General features: G+C 48.8%; 1 protein-coding gene across 5 annotated transcripts in view; it reads left to right on the top strand.

Annotated features, from left to right (window-relative positions):
- The window catches only part of MEAK7 (MTOR associated protein MEAK7), a 23117-nt gene extending 509 nt beyond the window's left edge, over positions 1-22608 (top strand). For 2 of the 5 annotated variants that reach the window (XM_019635227.1, XM_019635228.1), the window contains exons 2-10: positions 3414-3451; positions 6137-6288; positions 7508-7685; positions 9475-9705; positions 10064-10208; positions 12574-12999; positions 17235-17353; positions 18947-19126; positions 19617-22608. In XM_019635227.1, the coding sequence (XP_019490772.1) occupies positions 7533-7685; positions 9475-9705; positions 10064-10208; positions 12574-12999; positions 17235-17353; positions 18947-19126; positions 19617-19727 (1365 nt within the window). In that variant the 5' untranslated portion in view covers positions 3414-3451; positions 6137-6288; positions 7508-7532 and the 3' untranslated portion in view covers positions 19728-22608. Of the gene's footprint in view, positions 1-3413; positions 3452-5116; positions 5156-6136; positions 6289-7507; positions 7686-9474; positions 9706-10063; positions 10209-12573; positions 13000-17234; positions 17354-18946; positions 19127-19616 lie in introns of those variants that run through there. The other 3 variants (XM_019635231.1, XM_019635230.1, XM_019635229.1) reach the window with 2 other exon arrangements.
- Positions 22609-22804: the final 196 nt, after the last annotated feature.

Here is a 22804-nt window from a genome sequence, read left to right as displayed (position 1 = left end):
TGTGTGTGTGTGTGTGTGTGTGTGTGTGTGTGTGTGTATGTGTGTGTGTGGTTCAGGGGTAATCTTCCTGTTTGTATTGCGATCACAACCTACTAGCTTTTTCCTTTTTCCCAGGTTAGTTGAGTTGATCACTAAATTCAGGGCAGCGGAGAGAGGAAAAGAAAGCTCCCCCAGGCTGACACCTCTGCAGATGAGTTAGTGGGTTTCCCTGGAGTGAGGCAGCCCCCCAAGGGCAGGACGGGTCACCTTCTGGTCAGCAGGGACTCTGCACTGCCTGAAGGTCGGCTCAGGCTCAAGCTATGACCCTTTGCAGAAGAGTTGCTGGTTGCAGAAGGGATGTAAACAGGGCTTGAAGTACTTTTGTCCTGATGAGGCATTTGGACTCTTCCCAGAAAGGTGGTGCTGAGGGTCAGATCTCCACTCTCAGGACAGTGGCCCCTTAGAGGTTGGGGGTGAGAGTTTGGCAGGCCAGGGTGGAGAGCACCCCCAGGACAGGAGCCTGTTGGAGAGGCTCCGAGAAGGGGTTGACTGAGCTACCCTAGGATGCTAGCTGGAACTGCAGGCCCCATTCTGCAGAAAAGGGCTCCTGGTGCCCTCCCCAGCACTGAGGGAGTTTGTTCCTTCCAAGCTGGACTGTTTCTCTTGTTCCAAGGCAAGACCTCATGTAATCCTTTCCACCTCATTATGGGGCTGGTGGCATTTCCACCATTTTACTAAGGTTTGAAAAGGCTTAGTGACTTGCCCACGGTCGTAAAACCAACAAGTGTCAGAACTTGAACTCAGATTTGCCCATCTTTGCTTTACACCAAACTTCAGAGCCTGGGGCCCCTGTGCTGAGAGGGGAATGTTCTGGATATGATTCAGTATGGACCCGCCCCCCCCCATTGTGCCCCATGACCCCACATCCTTGGCCGCCAGGGTTTCTCACCCTCTGCCCTACTGACATTTGGGGCCAAGTAATTCTTTGTTGGGGGAGGGGTGGGAGTGTCCTGTGCATTGTAGGATATTTAGCAGCACCCATGGTTTCTACCCACCAGATGCCTACAGTAACCCCCTCCTCAGTGGCAACCACCAAAAATCATTGCCAAATGTCCCCTGGAGGACAAAACCACCTCCAGTTGAGAACTACTGGTGTGAACAATCTTAGAGTAACAATGTGGTGCGTCCTCCTGAAAGAGAACTTGATATGTATAAACCTACAGAAGACTCAGGCCAGCAGAGGGTGGTTTTATGCACAAATTGCCAGGAAAAAGGCTGTACCATGTAGTGAGATGTACCCAGGACAGCCCCATGAGAAAACCATTGCTGGAGACTGAAAGAAAGTTCAGGAACTTGCATTTGGGGAGAAGTAAGGACTCATCAAAGGCCTCCATGTCCTCCCCAAAGTCGATTAAAGAGATTCCTGGCATGGTTAAAGCAATCGAGCTTAGGATGGATGAACTGGGGAACATTTTGTACCATTGCCGTTACTTCATCTGGCCTTGCAGGAGCTCTTTAGAAGGAGGTAGGGTTGCCCTTGGAGCTGTTTTGAGATGCATCACTTCCCCAGTGCCCTGTAGACTTAATGGTGGGGCAGGGGTGAGGGGCATGTTGTCAGAGGCCGCCCCTCCTTCTATAGGCCCGAAGCTCCTATTTGAAGCTGCTATATACCCTGCTTCCTCCTATTGGAAAAAAACCAGGGCTGCCAGTGGGCCTTGCTTCTGGGCCTTTCCTGGTGCCTCCTCCTGGCGACGCCCTGTTCCCACCCCCATGCTGATGGTCTGCACCAATCCTGTGTATTTCTGCCGTCTGTGTGGGCTGCTCGCCCAGCCTGTTCCTTTCTCACTGTTTGGGGCGGCGGAGGACCTGGCCAGGCTGCTCCCTACTGATTTGTTTACATACCACAGTGGAGGAAGCTGTTTCTAGTGGGACAGAGGAGGAGGTGGGGTAGGCTGGAAGGGAGGGGCAGACAAGGGCCCCCCTAGCTGTGTAGCCCCTTCTGGTACCTTCCCCACACCAGACCTCACCTGGCTGATCTCAGTGTTCACCCCACACCTTTGTGCGCACGGTGCCCACTTTGCAGGCGAACCACCTGTGGGTGTCGGAAGGCCCAGTCAGAACATGTCATGACTCCTGTGTTCTCCTCACCCCAGTCCCCACGGGTCCCCACAGCACTGGGCTCTCTCCCTGTTGGACAGGATGCTTCTGCAGGCCCGGGCCTGCCTGAGCCTTCTCAGTGTCACCCGCTGTCTCTGATGGGGCCTGGCCCAGGACATGCTTAGCTATACATTGAAGGAATAGATGCGTGCGCTGACATCAGAAAGTGTCCTTCAGGAGGCGGGAACTAGGCCCGTTTAGGGGCACAGCCCCTGGGTACACTGATGCCTCAATCATGGAACACGTGGAAACTTCCATAGAGTGGCATTTAGATGTTGGTGGCCTTTCAGCCCCAGCTAATATCAGTAGGGCAGAGAGTGAGAAACCCCTGAAAGAGGCTGGTATCCCCTGGTAGAGTGATTCCTTCGTTTTGAGCGGGGAGGAAGCTTTCTCAGGATTCTGGGAATCTGGGATTTGGCATTTAGATGGCGACGATTTAGGAGCTGGAGATGGCATCTGCTTAAGGTCCCGTCCTTGCTGTGTGCTCTGTTTGGTGGCTTCTGGGCTTGTGTTCTTCTCCGGGTGGAGGTGGCTCAGTGAATGTGCTGAGTCCCTGCCGTGGCCCAGGCCTGGTGGGCCGTGGGGTACAGAGATGAAGCTCCTGGAGCCTGTCCTTGGGCAGGGAACCTGTTGTGGGTGGTAGAGCGAGTGGCACTGATCCAAGGGACCCTTGAGTGAGGTGGGCACCTGGGAGTGAATCCTGTGGGAGCTGAACGAGGGGTCTTGGGCCTTCTCGGGAGCTAGGCCAGGCCAGCCTCTGGGATTTGCACATGGGAGCCCACAAGGTGGTGGGAGAATGAGCCGGTCCACCTGAGAGGCTAGCCACAAATGACACAGTCATTGGTCAGGTACATCCTGTGCCTGTGTGTGCCAGGCTGGCTCAGGTGCTGGGCAGGTGGCTGTGGGACAGAGTCTCTTTTGTGACTTTCAGATTCTAGGCAACCAGTAAGGCCAGTGGTGGGGTGGGGTGGGGTGGGGGGAGAAAGCAGAGTGAGTGAAGATGGGCCTATCTCCATTTAAGTTAAGGCAACAGTCAACTCTAGGAAAGTCACAAATGCCGGGTGGTCTTGGAACCCGAAGGCTGAGTAGGAGGGTGAGGTGTGCAAGGTGGTCAGCACGAGCCCTCTGAGCCAGACGAGGGGCAGAGAGGAACTGCCCAGAGGGACCACATGCATCTGTGAGGCCAGCCTCAGGGGTCTGTCTGGGGTGGGCACAGCCTTGAGAGCTCAGCTCTGAAGCGAAGCTGTGCTAATGTCTCAAAAACCTTTCCCTCCCAGGTGTCAGGAAGACTACGGACATCTCTTCCAGCGTTTAGGTAAGTCATGAGCCTTCTCATGTCACAAACCTTAAGGTCTTCTAGAGGAAGTGAAAAAGTGTGGTGGTCATTGCTATGAAGACCCTATCAAAGAATGAAGTGAATTCACTAGGGTGCATTCTCATACGTTTACGGTTTTCAGGATTTCAGCAGAATAACAAGATAGGGTGCAGGGAGAATTGTATGACCAATTTTCTGGTGACCTGATAAATTAACCCAGATTTTGAGAGAATCAAATTTGTGTGTGTGTATGTGTGGTCAAAATACTTTTGACTAAAGTTGTTGTGATTTATCAGTAATACATGTAAAGCTGCGACAGAACAAAGCCAAAGCAGAAACGTGCTGTACCGACAGAGATAAGATCACTGTATGAGCTCCCCAAATAGCTCCCCCAGCCCCCTTTCCTGGGAAACACGAATGGTGGAGTGTCCTTCCTAATTATAACTTTAGCCCTTTTCTATCCCTCCTGCATCTGGTTAAAAATTAATAAGACACCCAGTCACTGAATCACACCCAATCCAGGCTGAACTCTCCCTTCTGTGAGCCTCCCAGGAAGGCAGCCCCAACCCCATCCCAAGCCCCCCTCACACGCTCTTGCTGAGACCACCATGCTTCCTTGCTGTAGCCACGTGGACACATGGCTTTGACTACACGGGCTCTTGCTTAACTTCAGCCAGTGGGCGTGGATATATTTTCTATTGTCATTTCTCCTGGGCGTTGCCTTAGGCTGCCTCATAATGCATACAGCACGTAGGATATGCGACAGTAACTGCAGAATCACTGATGTAGGTGCCTACTTTCTCCCTTTGCTTTACACCCTTTTCTTACTCTCCTTTGGAGTCAGTGGGCGTTTAAAAATCAAGTGATGATGGCTCACTTCCTAATCGAGTCCTAAATGATCAAGTTGTTTCTTGGGGCTCTTAGAAGAGTTGATGGGAGAGGATGAGTCTGCCTTGGTGTGGCTGCTTGGGCTGTGCCCCCTGGAGGGGACCAGGCACCAGCTGCTGCCGTCCCCTGTATCTTAGAGGAAAGCCTTGTGCCGGCTGGACCTTGAGTCCAGGGCCAGAGGTTTCCTTCTTGGCTCTTACGCTGCAGAGAAACTTGAGTGGAAGCATTTAGATCAGATGGCCTGTGAGTGACAGCCCCAGACTGGGTTGCGGAAGCCCTCATTTTCAGCCTGCCTTTGCAAGTGTGCGACAGACAGTCCCTTCTCCAAGGAGCCCTCTGCTGCAGCCTTCCTGTTCTGGGCAGACAGGTCCCCCTTTCAGGGTGGCAGTGATAATAAAAGACAGAAAAAATAGCAAAAGTGTTGGAGGGGATATGGAGAAATTGGAAACCTCATGCTCTGCTGCTGGGAATGGAAACTAGAAAACGGGTTGGTGGTTCCTTAAAAGTGAAACATCGGATTACCATGGGCCCCAGAAATTCCACTCCTAGGTGCATACCCCCCGAATGTGAAAGCAGGGACTCAAACAAGTACGTGTGAATCGTGCTGACATGAACATGTGTGTACACTACCCAGAAGGTAAGAACAGCCTAAATGTCCATCAGCAGATAAATGGATAAACCAAATGTGGTATCTCCATACACTGGAATATTATTCAGCCGTGAAAAGGAATGAAGTGTTGACACGTGCTGCAACATGGGTGAACCTTGAAAACATTGTGCTGAGTGAAAAGAAGCCAGTCACAAGACAGCATATCGGTATGATTCCATTTACATGAAATATCCGGTGTAGGCAGATCCCACGGAGCAGCACATCAGTGGCTGCCAGGGGTGCGGGAGGGGGATGGGGAGTGATTGTTAATGAATGCAGGGTTTCTTTGGGGGTGATAGAAATGTTTTGAAACTAGATAGAGGTGGCGTTTGCACAACATTGTGCATGTACTAAATGACACTGAGTTGACACTTTAAAATGGTGAAGTTGATGTTAGGTGAGCCTCACCTTAACAAAAAGAAAGAAAGATTCCAACTGCACCCAATTTCCCCTTGAGGCTTTGAACAGCTGGTACTTGTTGGGCCTGTTATCTGTGCTCGGTGCCAGCTGAGGCGGCCCGCCCTTCCCTCACGGACCCGGCGGGAGACTGTTGGCTGTTGGGTTCACTTAGTTTATGGAGTGCTTGTCTCTCCAGCAATGTCCCTAATGCGAGTTTTCAGATAAAGTAAGGACAGGAATTAAGAAGTCACCGCACTTGCTACTGAAGATTTTTTTTTTTTAAAGATTTTATTGGGGAATCGGGGAAGGGGAACGGGCAAGTTGCTGTCCTTTTGTTCTTCAGTCTAGTTGTGGAGGACACCGCTTCATTGGCCCATGTTGGTATTATGATCATTGTGCTCTTCCCGGCTGAGGTAATTGGTTGCCGGCCATTCGACAGCTGCTCACAGTGGCTCACGGCAGTTCTTGCTGGCTGTTGGCTGCCGGCCACTCATGGTAGTTCACAGCAGCCCACTGCAGCCCCACTGTGGCGTACACCGTTGCCGGCCACTCACGGCAGCCCAGCTCCAGGTCTAGCTGTTGTTCACTATCTTAGCTGTAGAGGGCACAGTGTAACTAGCCCATGTGGAAACTGAACCCACGGCCCTTCTGCTCAGAGCTTGCGCTCCCAAGCCAACTCTTAACCAACTGAGCCACTTGGCTGGCCCAGAAAAATTTTAAACTGACTGTTTTTCTTTTTGAATCCACAGATCTGTTGGCATTTGACCCCTTTCTGTAATGAGGTCTGTGACAATGAACAGAAGTCACCTGCCTTTGGGTACTGGCCTCTGCAAACATTGCTGAACTCACTGGCTGGAATCTGAAGAGTGATAATTGTGAAATTATCACAACAGCATCTGAGGTAGGGCCGTGATTATTCCCATTTTAGAAATGAGGAAATTGAGGCACAGGGTTTCAGTAGCTTGCACCAGGCTACACAGCTAGTAGGAGGCAGAGCCTGGGTCACAAAGGAAAACTTGTCAAATAGCATATTCCCTTTGTTGATGATATTTCCAAGGTGTTGATTTTATTCAAATAGTTGTGACTGTGGGTGAAAAAGAGGCCACATATTAAACCTGGCAATCTTAGGGAGGCCTGCATGGAGGGCCCTACAAACTCAGAGACTGAACATAACCACGTAGAATGGTCTGAACATAAAAATTCCTAACTAAAAGGGAGTCATGGCAGGCAGTCACATCCTAGGCCTTGACAAAGGTCAGTCCTTACCTTAAGTGAGCCTGTCTATTGTCTTTTTGCATCTAAAATAACATACTTTTGAGATGTCAGCATAATCTTGTTTTCCAGACCCCTCAGGGCACAACCTCCTCACCAGAGCACAGACCACAGAACCCCTCATTGTTATCTTGTTCCCCAATAGCATCTCTATGTGCTGCAAAATGGTAATTATTAATTTTTCTGTACCCACCCATGTAAAAGAAGTATGTGTCTCCCTGTTTTACTTCTTATCCAATCCCAGAGATTTTCCTGCTTTGCTTTCTCCCACCCGCTTAGTCTACCATCAGTGGATTTCATGTAAACCACACGTCTCCTCCTTTGATTCTAATGTATAAAATAAGCTACATAACTGCCATTCTCTGGAGCATTTTTCTCAATCCATTGAGATTTTGCCTCCTGGTAATTATCAACTTGGCTCAAATAAATTCATAAAAATTCTCTACAGGTTTGGACGTTTCTTACGACAGCATGATCATCCTGCCTTATAGATTTTTTTTTCAACTCATGTTTTTAATAAAATGAATATTTAGATGAAAAGACTGACTTTTCTATCTTTTAGTTACATTAGCTTGGGAACTGCTCTTTTCAAATAAAGAAGTCCAGACTGTTTGGCAATTTTGAGCATACTTTCAGAGATCATAGGAATCAGGACTGGGTTTTCACACTTCTTTAAACTATTAAGTTCCACCACATTTAAATAATAGTACATAGCTCTGATGTGTTTTAGCTGCATTGTACAGCTAGATCAATATATATTAACTTGATCATATAATTACCAATGTTTATTTTCTACGATTATTATATTTTGATTTTTCGCTCTAACTTGGTGTCTTTTCCTTCTGCAGAGAATCCTGCCAGGTATTGGGAGAGATGGGGAATGGCAAAAGCCGACCGGGGCAGACTGTGTCTTCACAGTTCCTTCCTGCGGAGCAGGCCGAGATGGATAGATTGTTTGATGCTCTGTCATCGGAGAAAAGCAGCCCAAATACCTCACCCAGATCCTTCTCTCTGAAGGCACTGAAGGCAAGAGTAACGGTCATCAGTTAATGTTTAGTTCAGAGCAGGAGTCTGCAAACTATGGCCCCCAGGCCAAAATCGGCTCTCCGTTTTTTACGACTCTCTATAAGAAAGGTGTATGGGAACACTAAAACATTTGTTTTCTCTAAAGGGTCAGATAGTACCTATTTCTAGCTGAGTGGGCTACTGTGGTCTGTGTTGCAGCAACTCTGCTCTGCCTTCATATCGTGGTATTTTGGGGACATTTCTAACTTGAGATTGACCAAAGGGGCCAGCCCTACTTCCCATGTCTTGACCATTGTCTCCTGACTTCCCCCCTGGTGACACTGCCTTAGTGGGATGCGTAGGTCCAGTAACCGCAAAGTTTCAAGTGTTCCTTTGACTTTATTAGGGTTTGTAAGTGTTTGATGGCCTAGGAATCTTACGGTACTCCTAACAAAATAACAAAATAACCTTTTCAAAGTTAAGGTTCACCTGACAAAAAGTTAAAACTACCTATTTCCCCATCTTTTGGCCTCGTTCCACGGGGCTTTGAACCATGGGTCCGAGTGCTCAGACTGAGGCAAGACACGGGAAAGGGATAATATTAGCCCATCTTCCTGGGCAGTGGGAGGGAAGGCAAGGTGGGGAGGCATTCTAGCAGCCTCTGCTTCTAGAACATGCAGAGTGGGAGCCAACTGGGCTTTGGGGATCCCCCGACATACTCACCATACAGATGAGGAAACTGGCCAGCTCTGTGGTGTATGTGTGTGCGCGCGCATGTGCGTGCACGTGTATCTCCACTGGACCCAAAGCGCCCCTGTCTGCCAGGTCACCCACCACGCTGGAGCAGACAGAACCAGATGGGCCAATGAGGGACTTGACTGCAGAATGGGTGGCAATGTTCACAAGTGTCTATCAAGATAAATATGGTTAAAAGTTGATCAGAAAACCTTGGCAACTAAATCAAGTTTTCTTCGGGGAGAAATTCAAGGCTGCTTTTCCAGTAGAACTTTGAAAACACTAACAGAAATAGGTATACTCTTTTTGAGCAGTGAGTGTGGGAACCTGCTTTACAAAGAACTGCAGAATATCAATGTCACAGTGTAGATAGAGGGAGTCGTTACAGGAGAATCCAGTTTTCAGACTGGACTATGGTAGAAATTGGTGATTGAGTTCATGATTTGCTTTCTGTCACCATTTGTTTGTAATCCCTAGGCCAAATCTGATCTGATGTTGGAGTCAAAAAGAAAACAATATTTACAGAATGTTATTGGCAAGACATTCATCAAGAACTAGGTTTTAAATTTAAATACAAATTAAAAATACATATTGAGCCCAAAGAACTTGGGTAAGAAGTGACAGCTAGCTAATTTGGAAGTCTCTAATATAGTGGAGACCAAATTAGTTATACACAGACATATGCTCTATACGCTAATAAATTCAGACATGCCCATGGCAGCCGTCAGAGTGCAGAATGACGAAGATGTTCTGAGCAGAGTGAAGAGCAGATGATGGCCAGAGGCAGGAATGACATGGCCACTCTGGGGAAACTGGAGGGTTTGGAGGGTTGGGGACAGATTATGGAAGTGTCTGATGGGCAGGATGAATCATAAGCCAAGATGTGTTAGGTTCGTGGATCCTTGGGTGGTGTGATGGCCTTGGGTGGGGGAGAGATGTTACATGTGGGGATTTAGGAAGGTAGCAGCATTGCGCCATAGCAGTGGTTGGTCTTGGTCCCCTTGTTATTTTTCTGGGATCCTACCACATTTAACTGGCACCCTGTCCAGCCTTTTCTCCTGTTTGTCCCCAACAGAGCCGCATCGCGGAAGCTCTTCCCCCGGAGATGGTCACCAGACTGTATGACGGCATGCGGAGGGTTGACCTGACAGGGAAGGCTAAGGGGCCCAGCGAGAGCGTCTTCCAGGACCAGTTCACAGTTTCGATGTCCCACCTGCTGAAAGGGAACTCTGAGGAGAAGAGTCTCGTGATCCTGAAAATGATTTCTAACACAGAAGGTCCTGTGAAAGCAAAAGACGTCCAAAAGGTAGAGAGGCCATGAGGCCCATCACCTCAGCCATCCCAAGGAGTCTCGGTGGCCTTAGGTGGAGGATTCAGGATGATGAAGCAGCTGGTGGAGACATGGTGGAGATGTCTGCCCTCCGGGAACCCTAGGCCACATAACTAGTTGAGGTCAGAACTCTGGACAAAGGCTTTGGCAAAAATAGACCAGCCGAAGGGTAGCATTAGAAAAAGGAATAATTCCCTAAGTTACATTGTCTTTTCCCACGTCATGGCCATTGTAGTTGGCATTAAAGAGATAAAATGTCCTTCCCCTTATTGATTTGATGTAGGTCATCGGTCACTGTGGAAATGTTATTAATGGTAAAATTGTGATCTTCAAGTTTACAGAGGATCTGGTTGGCTCTGTAGTGCACGTGCTAAACCACAGACAGGAACTGAGAGGCTGGACTCAGAAGAAAGCCCCAGGCTCCCCGCCCAGCGTGCAGGTGCTGGCAGCTCAGCTGTTCTCCGAGATGAAGCTTGCAGGCAAGTGACCTGTGTGTGCTCACACACGGAGACCTTGGTGGTGTAGAGTGGTACCACGCTGTCTCAATTACTGTAGCCTTGCAGTAAAGTTTTGAAATCAGAAAGGGTGAGTCTTCCACCTTGGGAGGACTACTTAGATTGTCTAATTGGTTGGCATACAACTGTTTGTAGTATTCCTTTATAATCCTTATTCTGCAAGGTCAGTAATGATGTTCCCACTTTCTTTTCTTTTCTTTTTTTTTTTTTAAAGATTTTGTTGGGGAATGGGGGGTGGGACAGCATTGGAGAATCGGGGAAGGGGAACGGACAAGTTGCTGTCCTTTTGTTCTTCAGACTAGTTGTGGAGGATGTTGCTTCACTGGCCCAAGTTGGCACCACCATTGCACTCTTCCCAGGCGAGGCAGATCAGTTGCCGGCTCCTGGATGGCCACTCACGGCAGCTGCTGGCCACTCACGCTGGCTGCTGGCTACGCACGGTAGCCCATGGCAGCCCACTGCAGCAGGGGCTGCAGCCTATGCCATCGCTGGTGACTCACAGAAGCTCAGCTCCAGGTCGAGCTATTATTCACTATCTTAGCTGTAAAAGGGCACAGTGTCATTGGCCCTTATGTGGGATCCGAACCTGGGCCCTGCTGCTCAGAGCTGGCGTCCCAAGCCAACTCTTAACCAACACGCCACTCGGCCGGCCCGATGTCCCCACTTTCATTTCTGATTTTAGCCACTTGAGTCTTCTCTTTTTTCTTGATCAGTCCAGCTAAAGGTTTGTCTATTTTTTGTTGTTGATATTTTCAAAGAGCCAATGCCAGCTTTTGGTTTTGTGGATTTTCCCTGTCGCTTGTCTAGTCTCTATTTCATTTATCTTTGCCCAAGTCTTTTCTTTCCTTCTTTCTGCTTCCTTTAGGTTTGGTATTGTCTTCTTGATCTAGTTTCTTAAACTAGAAGGTTAGGTTATTGATTTGAGATCTCTTCTTTTTCAACATGGGCATTTATGGCTATAAATTTCCCTGTAAACACTGCTTTAGCTGTATCCCATAAGTTTTGATGTGTCATGTTTTTGTTTTTATTCATTCTCAGTATTTTCTAACTTGCCTGTGATTTCTTCCTTAGTTTATAGGTTATTTAGAGGTGTGTTATTTAATTTCTACGTGATTGTGCACTTTCCCAAATTGCCTTCTGCTACTGATTTGTAATTTTATTTTGTGATTGAAGAACATACACTATATGATTTCAATCCATTTGAGTTTATTCAGTCATGTTTTATGATGTAACATATGGTCTATTCTGGAGAATGTCTCATGTACACTTGAGAAGAATGTGTATTCTGTTATTCAGTGAGAAACAGTATGTATTTAAATTTACTTGGGATTTAAAAACACTTCATGGTGGATCTCTTTGCAAAGTACACTTGTCTTATAAAAGTGTTACTATTTAATTATATAAAGCTGGATTTTTAAATGCAGTTTGAAAATAGGTTATATTTCAAAAATTTAAGTGAAGTATTTGGAACTTGGAAAAAATAATAACATTATATATATATATATATATATATATATATATATATATATATATATATACACACACACACACACAGTACCTGTAGTTCTTCTTCTGGTATCACCACCATATTACCTCCATTCTTTGTCAGTTAGAGAGAGAAAGCAGGGTGATAGATGCTGCTTTGAAACAACTAAGCATAATTTGTAGTGACTGAAACCTGTTCTTCCAGATAACCTAGAGGGATATCAAAATTTTACCAACCCCTACCCTTGGCTGGAGAACAAAGCACTTCTATATTCTTTCCAAATGATTTTGTTAGGGCAGAAGCCATGAATAAGTAGCTTTTGATGTAGTGCATTCAGGAATAATTGCTGGGATTTTCAGATCTGGGCCCCGGGTGAGGACATGGCTGTCTCCTGGGCCTCTGAAATGCAGCTCGGGGTAGAGAAAAAGATAAGAGGGTTGATGTTGAATTGTTTAGATTCACACTGTCCAACAGTGTGAATCAAGCACCAAAGCAAGCACCAAAAACTCAAGCACCAAAGCTAGATACACGTGAAATATTAAATATTCTAGTAGCCACATTAAAATAATAAAAAGAAACAAGTGAAATTAACTTTAATAATGTATCCAAAATATAATTTAACATTGGCAATCAATGTGAAAAAATGATTGAGACATATTACATTCTGCTTTTCATACCAAGTCTTTGAAATTGTGAATTTCATACTTACCACACATCTCAATTCGGGAGAGTCACGTGTCGAGTGCTCAGAAACCACGCTTGGCTCCCATGTTGGACAGCACAGGTTGAGGTGAGTAGATATAAAGAGATGTAATCACCCATTATTACTGTGTTCTCCACTAGACGGTAAGAAGCTTCTGGGGCCTCAGTGGCTGGACTGTGACTGTGACCGAGCTATGATCGAGCACTGGGTGTTCAGGGCCCACCTCGTGGCCACATTCCTGAGTGTGATCATCCACAGAGGCTTTCTCCTGCGCTTGTCCCTCAATCTGGCCACGCTGGTCCCCGAGCGTCAAGTTGACCCAGGACAGGAGTTTGAGAGCATCCTGGATGTCCTGTCGGTCATCTATCTCAACTCCCACCTGCCCAGGGAGCAGCAGCACCGCTGGCATCTGCTCTTCTCGTCCGAGCTCCACGGGCACAGCTTCGCCCAGCTCTGTGGGCGCATCCCACGCCGGGGGCCCTGTGTGTTACTTCTCGAGGACGATGACGGCCATGTGTTCGGTGGGTTTGCCTCCTGCTCCTGGGAGATCAAGCCTCAGTTTCAAGGTAAGACTTGGCCCCAAAACCCCAGAGGTAGCACAGTGCTTGTTATGAGTTTTGGTTTGACAGCTGTGGCGTGGTGACCTGAGCACTGACAAAGGACGTGAGTGCTAAAAAGCATGTGAGCATTTCTTCCATCTTCTCCAAGTGTTTGTCTAGGTGTGTTTGGGAGAAAAGTGAAACATGGTGCTGCTTCATGGCAGTTTAATGCTTCACGGGTTTCTCTTTTGATTCTGACAAACAGGTTCAGGTGAGCAGGACAGGTGTCTTCACCTCGAATTGCAGGTTTATGAAATGGTGCCAGGTCCAGGGCATGGGAGAGGCTGTGCTGTGGGTGCCGCAGAAGGGACCAGGAGACGCTGAGTCTTTCAGATGGGACATTTTCTTTTCTGGGACCCTCTTCCTTTCCTGGAACCCACTATGTGTCCTCTTTGCCGCATCTGCCGTGGTTTTCAGGTTTTGTGATTTTGCTGAAGTTCGGAAGTTCTTTGTGGGATCTCGAATGCAGTGGATGAATGGCTCCAAGTAAATTCTTCTCGTTCCTCAAAGGAAAAGGCTCTGATAAACATTTTTAAAGGACCAGTTTTGGGGGGCGGCCGGTTAGCTCAGGTGGTTGGAGTGCAGTGCTCGTAACACCAAGATTGCCAGTTCGACCCCCACATAGGCCACTGAGCTGCGCCCTCCACAAGTAGATTGAAACAACTATTTGACTTGGAGCTAATGGGTCCTGGAAAAACACACTTAAAAAAAAAAAAAAAGAAAAGAAAAAAGAAAAAGGACCAGTTTTGAAACACTCATCTGCTGGGCAGTGGGATGTTCTCATACTTAGGGGTGAATCTGTCTTCCCAGGGTTTGGTATCACTTCGTGTTCCTTGGTAAGTGGCTCAGCTGCTCAAGTCTATGTTCTCAGTAGGGACCCCAGGGGCCAGTGGCTGTGAAGTGGAGGGCTTTTCCTAGTGGCTCTGAGAGACCGGATACAGCCCTGCTGTCATTCCCATGGGCTAAATGAATTCCGGGGAGGGTCTCTCCCAGTGAGGAGATGAGGTTCATACCCTCCCTGGCTGGATCAGTAGAAGGGAGGATCCAGGGGTCTGAGATGCGAAAGATGGAGGAGAGAGGCCCTGTGTTCTTCTGGGACGGGTTGCACATCCGAGCCAGGTGGTCACCAGCTCCCATCCATTCTGCCTGCATCCTTCCCGCCCCTTCTCTCCATCTTGCTCTCAGCAGCCTTATGCAGCTGCCTTCTCACTGGCCCTCTCTGCATTTGGTCTCACCCATCCAGCCTGCTTGCCACATCCCAGCAAACCTGACGTGGTGCTCTTCTCCTGGAAACCCTTGAACAGACCCCCCACAGCCCTCAGGACGGCACACCTTTTATGTCCACCTTCGTGACCTGCCCCTGTCTCTTGCATTCTGTGCTCAGTCTCACTGGACTCCCTGCAGTTTCCAGAATAGGCCTTGTTCCTCTCGTCTCAGGGCTTGGCTCGTGCTGCTTTCTCCCTCTTCTCCCTGTTTGCACAGCCAGCTTCTTGTCAGGACCCAGCCCAAGGTCAACTCCTCCAGGAAGCCGTCCCCGCCATGCGAGGGCCATGTCCTCCCTGTGGTCCTCTGTCACACTGCACGCATCTGAGATTGTCCCTGTCTTCCCTCCGCTAGGCAGCGCTTCTGCCGGCTGGGGAGCCACGTCCAGGTGCACAGTTGTCATTACTGGAGAGGTTTTAGCAGTGGCAGGTGGCCCTTTGCCTGGGACGGGTGGAAGGAATCCTAAGATGAAGGTTGGGTACCTCTTATCTATTCTTTCTAGGATTTTATTTTCTCTTGGCTTCAGAATGTTCCAGATCTTTAACCCAGGTACTGCTACCAGCTCTTCCCCACTGTGTCAGGGGTCTTAAGACTACCCACACGTCAGTGATTCACTAGGAGGACTCACGGACTCAGCATATAGCTGTACTCAGGGTCACGATTTATTACTGTGAGAGGACCCAGGGCAGTTTTATTATACCCATAGGTAAAACTTATTATAGAAGCTCCTGCTTTCTCCAGCTCCTTTAATATTAACTCCAGGTTGGCCCTGCGGGGTCTCATGTTTTATTAACAAGCAGAATTAATCTTCCTGAAGAACAGCGGGAAAAGGCAGTTACACAAGTGCTCCACTTCGAGTTCATTCTGTTCTGAAATAGGAGGATGGGATTCCAGCAGAGGGCAGTCTTGCATCACAGAGTCCCGTCAAGTTCAGAGACAGTTCTTGTCCATTTGTCCAAGAAACCGGCACTTCTAATGGTTGAGACTTGGTTTGAAGGGATAGCCGCTGGCTCACTTCACGTGTGCGCTGTCTTCTGTGGTGTGTAGTTGAAAGGCCTGTGGCTTTGGACTGAGCACAGAGCCTCATGAGTCCAGCGCTGGCTCCTGGACAAGGTGCTTGTTTTCTCTGGGCCGCAGTTGCCCAGAATTATGTGAAATGGTGCTCTGGGCAAGCAGCTTGTAAACTGGGTCGCAGTGGGTGGTTGTTGAGTATTGTTATTGTAAGAGATACGTGGGGAGCCTCGCTGTTGACGTGACTTTTTTTGCAGGTAACACTGACGCCTTGGGTCCTTGTGTCCTAGAGAGGAATCTTCCCCCACTTGGCCTCCCTGCTGAGTGTAGGCCCCATAATGGACTAGAGTGGGCTCCACTGCAGCTGAGTGGCTTCCACTTTGTAGCCCCGTCACCTTGCTTAGCATCGGGACCCAGTAAATGTTGGTTGAAAGACAGCCTTAGGGTTGCATAGCAAAGCGATGCTGTGCCCAATGCTGGGGGCAGTTCATCGTGCCTAAAACTGCCTCCAGCCTGCTGGGGCCACCCACCCAGGCCCCTGGACTCAAACCTGAGTCTTCGCCTAGAGTAGAGCCTACTGTCATGGCTCCAGGTGACCTCTCCAGGTTCATCTCCCTTCTTTCCCTGCCCCAGCGTGCACAAACTCTTCAGTAAGGGGAATGACCCCTGCTGTTCCCCCATGTGCCTTGTCCCTGCTGGGGTCCCTCCTCCAGGGAGTGGCTCTCACCTCAGCCATCTCCATCTCAGGATTTCCTCCTTGACCTTGGAGGCATTAATGCAGCATTTTCAGAGGCTCCCTGACCCCTGCCCCCCAACTGCACCCCCGTAGATCTGTCTGGATTGAGGCCTGAGCTCTACTTGCCCACCTCTGCCTGTCCAGACCTTTCTGAGGCTGAGGGCTAGCCTCTCCTTGTGGCCCTTCAGGGCTCGAATCCCGCTTTGTGTCCGTCCTCCACATCTGTGCCCCCGTTTACTTCCTGGAACCTTCTTTCCTGCCTCACGAATGGCCTGACCCCCAAGTGTCATGAACTGAGTCTTGTGTTGGCTTGTACGTGTTGTTTTGACATCAGGTGTCCTGCACGCTGTCGCTATGGAGGGGCAGACCTTCGGGCCAAGTTTTCACAACTGTGGGGGCCATTTCTGGCTTGGCCGCTCCTGAGCTGGGAGCTCCCTGGGGGCAAAGTGTGGCCTCCACCCCTCTCCCTGGTGCTGACTGTGCTTCTGGAATGAATGAATCAAGAAAGGAAGAGAACTCTGAGACTTAGGATGCTGTTCATTTCCACAGTTTTGACTGGTGACTTCTCTCTGGCAGCATGATCACGCTTGTGTCCTTGGACGAAGGCAGATGGTCACCTTTCACTGCCTGTCACCTTCTTTCCCTGTGAGACGGCTGTGTGTCTGCAGGTTTTCTTAGCCCTTTGGATGATACGCTCTTTTAGGCTGGGGACAATCTTACACAGTGTCAAGTGCTGCCTTGAGGAGGTGTGTTAGCACCAAGTCAGTAGCTGGAGTGTGACCACCTGCCGCCTTGCTCCTCAAGGACACCCCTCCTTTCTGACTAGGATGCATTCTTCCGGTGAACAGTGGGCAGAGCTCCCATCTCTGCTTCCCCGGTGAGAGCTAAAAGGTGTCCCCAGCAAGCATATGTCACGCTCCTTTTTAGCTGTCACTCTCACTCTCCAACTCTCAGCTCATCCTCTGGTGTCCTGGGCAGCCGTAAGACCTGTCCTCTGGGAGGCCTGGGAACTGCCCACTGGTCTGCAATGGCCGAGCTCCCAGGTGGGTGCGAGCTCAGGACACATCTGTAGGCCCATGTGACAAGCGTCGCTGCTTTGCCTTCTAAGTGCTGGCTTGCGTGCAATTCCTATTGCTCTCCGTACCCAGCTCAGATCAGTGATCCTGCTCATTTGCACTCTGGTCATTTTCAGGGGACAACAAATGCTTCCTGTTCTCCATCTCCCCCAGCATGGCCGTGCACACCTGTACAGGCTACAACAACCACTACATGTACCTGAATCACGGGCAGCAGACCATCCCAAATGGACTGGTGAGGACTGGAGAAGGGCTGAGGACGTCCCAGCTTCGTGGTGCCCATCCCTGGTGGAATCCATCCTGATTCGCCCAGGATGACACTTCCTGACACGTCAGGGGAAGCTGTGTGCATTCAGTTACGTAGCGTGCCATGTTCAGCTCATTCTGCCCAGGTGTCGGGGCCATGATGAGCGACAGCTAGGTCTGAATTTCTCTCATGGAAGGAGAGAGCCTCTGTTGGGGCATTTCAGTGGTTTGTGTACAAATGGTGGATTTAGCGAGTTTCCCTGGTAATTAGATGGTGGGCCTGTGGCCTAATGGCTGCACATGACGTCAGACCAGTCACCAGGCCCTGCTGCCCTGCCACTTACCTGGGGGATGAGCTGGGGGAGGGGACACACCCAAGGCTCCCCAGATCCATGGGGAGTTGTCAACAGCAACTCAAAAAACAGTGTGTGGGATTCCTGCAGGGGTGACCGCACCTCCTGTCTGTTCTGTGCTCCAGCCTGGAGGCTCAGCTCCAGGAAGAGGAGGACCAAGGTGAAGACCAAGGGTGGGAGAGGGGCGGGGCGTGTAAGTGAGACAGGCTGAGGTGAGGGGCTGGGCTGGGCGCCCATATCCACACACCAGCCCAGCACATACAAGCCAGCTTAATGTGGGTGAGAAATGTGATTCCTGCCAGCACCCTAGCCTATTTTTTCTTCTTCTCTGCTTCTTAACAAAAAGCTCCTTTTGGGAAATCCCAACCCTGTGCTTCCAAAGCCAGGGGCCAGGAAGGCTGGTCCCCCTCATCAGGATAAAGAGCACCCCCATGCTTCTTCCCAGGCTCACTGTGTGCTTCCCACGGGGCCACCTGAGGACCCCTGGATGCCTCCCAGAAAGGGCGGTTTGGTGACCACAGGGGCGAGGGCTTTGGCCTCAAGAGTAGCATCCAGTAGGTCCCCGGAATTGCCAGTAAACAGCCGGGGGGGGGGGGGGGGGAGAAAAGCAGCTCTGAGAGTCAATTGCATGTTCCTGCTCTGGTCTCTTGCTCAAGATTAGTTTCAGGCCACCAGGGACATGAGAAGAGGCGGTGGAGGTGGCACCCAGAGAAGTGGGACAGCAGTTCTGTTCTCGTTGACACGAGCTTAGAGCTGGCAGTGGGAGAACAGCCTTGAGTCAACCCCAGGTCCTCTCCCTGTTTCCTCTCCTTGTAGTTGATGCACTGAGTGAGGGACTTACATACTCAGAGCACAGTGTCCTGGTCTGTAGGGGATGTGTCCCTGCCTGCAGGTTTCCATCGTCAAGTTCTGTGTTGACCTCTCCCCTTATTTGAGATTTGGGTCTCCGGGCCCTGATGGTGTGTGTTTTTTCTGTCCTCTGCTGTCAGCCAGTGTAGCCCCATGAGGAGGAGCCATGGGGTGGGAGTGCGGACACCTCGATGACTGTTTTAGTAACTTGTAATGGGATATAGAAATTGCACCAATCTATCAGAGTTAAAAAAAAAGAAAAGAAAAGAAAATGACATTCACTTCTCATCTGCCCTCGTCTCCAACTGGTATTTAAGGCTGATGTGGGCTTAGGGTCTGACGTTCAGACGGAGGAGACGCTGATGGTCTTCCCTTCACAGGGCATGGGAGGGCAGCACAATTACTTCGGGCTGTGGCTCGACGTTGACTTCGGGAAAGGACACAGCAAGGCCAAGCCCACGTGCACCACATACAACAGCCCTCAGCTGTCGGCCAAGGAGGACTTCCGGTTTGAGAAGATGGAGGTGTGGGCAGTTGGAGACACCTCGGGGCAGGAGCTGGTGAGCATGGGGTCGTTGCTCCACTTTTTTTCTACTCCTCCATCTAGAGATAGTTTATTTTGAATTTGTTTCCAGCAGCTGTTGCTGGCCCGAGGGATGCCAGTAGGTGCACAGTATCTGATTCTGTCAGGGTCTGTGGAGGGGGGTTAGCAGAATGAACAGCCCTGGGAAGAGGGGCCCTGCTTAAGGTGGGAACGGGGGTGGGTGCGTGGCCCGTCTGCAAGACGAGGAGAGTCGGGGTTCCTTCTAGTTCTGCGGTTCTATGATGAGTCATCATTGGGCCTTTCTGCACCTTGTCATCTCCTAATGATGGCATGCCAGAGTTGGGGGGACCTCAGGGAGGGAACCAGAGCCCCCCACTACGTTCCCTTGTGGCAGTAGTAAGCTATTGATCCATTCTCATAAGCTTGAAGCCAGCAGAATGTCACTGCCTGTTCCTGGCTGCACATCATCGGTCATTGAACACACCCACCCTTCCCTTCTCCCCAAGGCCAACAGCGGCAAGAGCATTCTCGATGTGGACCCCGAAGCCCAGATCCTGCTGGAGATGAGTGGGCGGGGCCGCCACAGCCAAGGGCTCCGGGAAGTGCCTGACGAGTGAGGACCCTGAGCTCGGGTTGTCTTGGAGCTGGAGCGTGGCCCCCCGCCTTGGACAGCGCGCACAGCCTGAAGACCCTCTCCCCATCCCATGCGTGCTTAACTTTAACAGAGACCCACCCTGGTCAAGTCCAGATTGCCCGGACATCCTTAATCAGAACAGAGTAAAATTTCTCTGATGCCATATATCAATTGGTGGGTATTTCTCCCAGAAATCTTGAGTGTCAAATTAGCAACTTAATTCTTATACTTTGTTCTCTTCATATTGCTGAAATGCAATGACACTGAGACCTTTGAGACCTCGGTTGGAAGCAGCATTTGATGGGCTTTTGAGTTCTTGGGTACAGTGGGTTCCACCCAGTGGAGGTCACGTGGCCTCTGCTCAGGCCATCCCAGTTAAAGCGTGCCTTCATGTTCCATTTCGACTGGTATAAAGACCAGAGGTTTTTGGATGTGAATGTCAACACTTTGACAATAGTTTCCTATGACATGGGATTTCTGTATTTATAAATAAGCACAGTGTATTCATGAGGGGTAATAGCTGAAGATTTTGGAGATAACGGTGGGATGGATCCTCAATAAGTGTTTATAATAAGGTTCCACCTACGCCTTCCTCAGCTGGTTTTAAATGAATTTGTGCCATGAGCAAGGGAGAAAAGGAGGAGATCAACAGAGAAGCAAAGTTTTGGTTCTGTTACTAATTTAAATGTGGGGGACCTTTGGGGCTCCTCATATGGTCTGCTGCCTAAATTAGCCATGAGTAACTTGGCAGCCCTGGCCTGGGTTCTGGGCCTCCTGGCACCACACCTGTCAGCATCACCTCCCTGCCCAGTGCTGCTCCTGAGGGGGAGGGTGGGTAATTTGGCAGCTTGGATCAACTGCAGTGATCCCCAAATGCTAATGATGACTTAGGTGGGCTGGGCTTCCAGGCTGAGCTACCATTTCCCAGGCTTGAAGCAACTCTAAACGCACTGTGAGAATTCCCTCCTGAAAGGAGCTGTGGGCGCCCCTCAGACATACATATACCTCGTCCTCTTTTCTCTTGCTGTAAACTTTGACCTTTTGTTATAGAGTTTGCCCTGATTATAAGCCATAGCAAACTGAGCTGTTTGCATTTTGCAGGTTCTGCATTTTCTCCCAGGAGGCTCATCAAGCTTGGCACTTAGCAGTGCCCTTGACTGAGCAGAAGGCTTTGCAAATTAGCCTTCAAAAGAAAAGCCCACGCTGGGCTGGTGCCCGGAGGGGCAGCGGCGTGACACACACAGACTCAGCCATGATTGACTTGCCTTATAAAAAGCCATTTTTAAATAGCTTCTCGGGTACATTGTGTGACTTCCTAACTGATGGGGTAGCAGTTCCAGGATATTGGAATTCTCAGATATTTTTTACCATACATCTGAAGAATTAGGCCTTGAATCTTCAGTTTGTTGTGGGATTTTTTTTTGTTTTTATAAAATGCGATTAAATACCTCACTAATAAAAGGTTCATTGGTATTTGTTCCTTGAGTACTGTTTACTGCTGCTTCTGTTTGTGGAGGTCAGGGAGACTTGTATTTTGTCTGCCTGCAGGCTTTCTGCCTTATGCTTGTTCTAACGAGAGTGCAGGTCACAAATGGGGATCTGTTTCTCAAGACCGCACACTTATACCAGGAAAGCGGGGGTGCTCAGACCAGATGCTTGGTAACCTGGGGAATGCTGCCCTTGTGGTGGGTATGTGGTTCTAAGCACACAAACCTGTTTAAGGGTGTCAGCCGTGGCTGGGGCCACTGGCCTGATGCACCCTGCTCTACGTGGGGCTGGGAAACCTGCGATGCTAGTTTTAACAAATGAAGAGTTCTTTTTCAATTCAGCTTGTAAGGACCAGCGGTCTCTCTTGTCAGTGAACTCCGATCAGCACTAAAAATGGTGATAGCAAGAGGTGAAAAAATGCAGTCCGTGGTACAAATGTGACTATTATTTTTTTCCCACCGAATTTTTAAAAATTAAAACAATTACCATATGTGTACATGGTAAAATGGTCAAAATACAAAAGTTCAAAATACAAAAGGAGAGAACTTGACAGGGACGTCTTCCTCCTGCCCCTTTTCCAGCATTTGCTTTCCAAGAGGCAAAACCACTCGTGATAAAGCCCCTTAGGCCTCCTTCCAGAGGTAACATCTTGTATCCCCAGCATAACTGCGTTTTCTACACTGGTGTGTCCCTTACTGTTTTGGGGGTGGAGATGGCTCCGTATTTACCCATCTCTCTCCCTCTTTGTTTTCATTGTCTGTATAATGTCCCTTGTTATGAATGCGCCATGATTTCTAGCATGTGGAACGTTTGTTTGTAGCTAACCATGGCCGCAGTGAATACCCTTTATTTGTGTCTTGGTGTGATTTTTATCTGGAGGATAAACTCTTAGAAGTGGAATCGTTGGATCAAATGGTATATAATTATTTTTTTTATTTAGATATTGACAAATTAACAAACATTTTTCGAGCTCATGTTATGCTTCTAACATACTGGAGTGCTTGTTTGCTATGTTTTGTTTTCACCAATGCTGTATTAAAATTTAGTTTTTGTTTGCCCGATACACGAAAACTGTTAACTTTTATGAGTGACCATGAACAGCTGCATTTTTCAAAAGCCATCTGTGTTATAGCCTTTCTCTGGTTTCCTAGGGTGTGAGTCTTATTGATTTGTAAGAGTGCTGTTTTGAATGAGGCAAAGTAGCATTTGCCGTGTATGGTAAGTATTTTTTCCAGCTTGTTTGACACTTTATTTTTATGTACATGAATTTTGCATTCTGTGTCATCGTATCTGCCAACACTGTCTCTTAAGGCTTCTGGGATAATGTGGTTTGCCTAGGAAGTTTTTCTCTGAGATAAAAAAAAATTAATGTTTTATTCTACTACTTTTGTGCTATCCATTTTTACTTCTAAATCTTTTTTTTTTTTAAAGATTTTTTTATTGGGGAATTGGGGGGATGGGAACAGTGCTGGGGAATAGGGGGAAGGAGAACAGACAAGTTGCTGTCGTTTTGTTCTTCAGTCTAGTTGTGGAGGACGTTGCTTCACTGGCCCAAGTTGGCACCATCATTGC

Source organism: Hipposideros armiger, unplaced genomic scaffold, assembly GCF_001890085.2.
Source record: "Hipposideros armiger isolate ML-2016 unplaced genomic scaffold, ASM189008v1 scaffold_19, whole genome shotgun sequence".
Lineage (NCBI taxonomy): Eukaryota > Metazoa > Chordata > Mammalia > Chiroptera > Hipposideridae > Hipposideros > Hipposideros armiger.
This window is presented reverse-complemented; position numbering and strand designations above follow the sequence as displayed.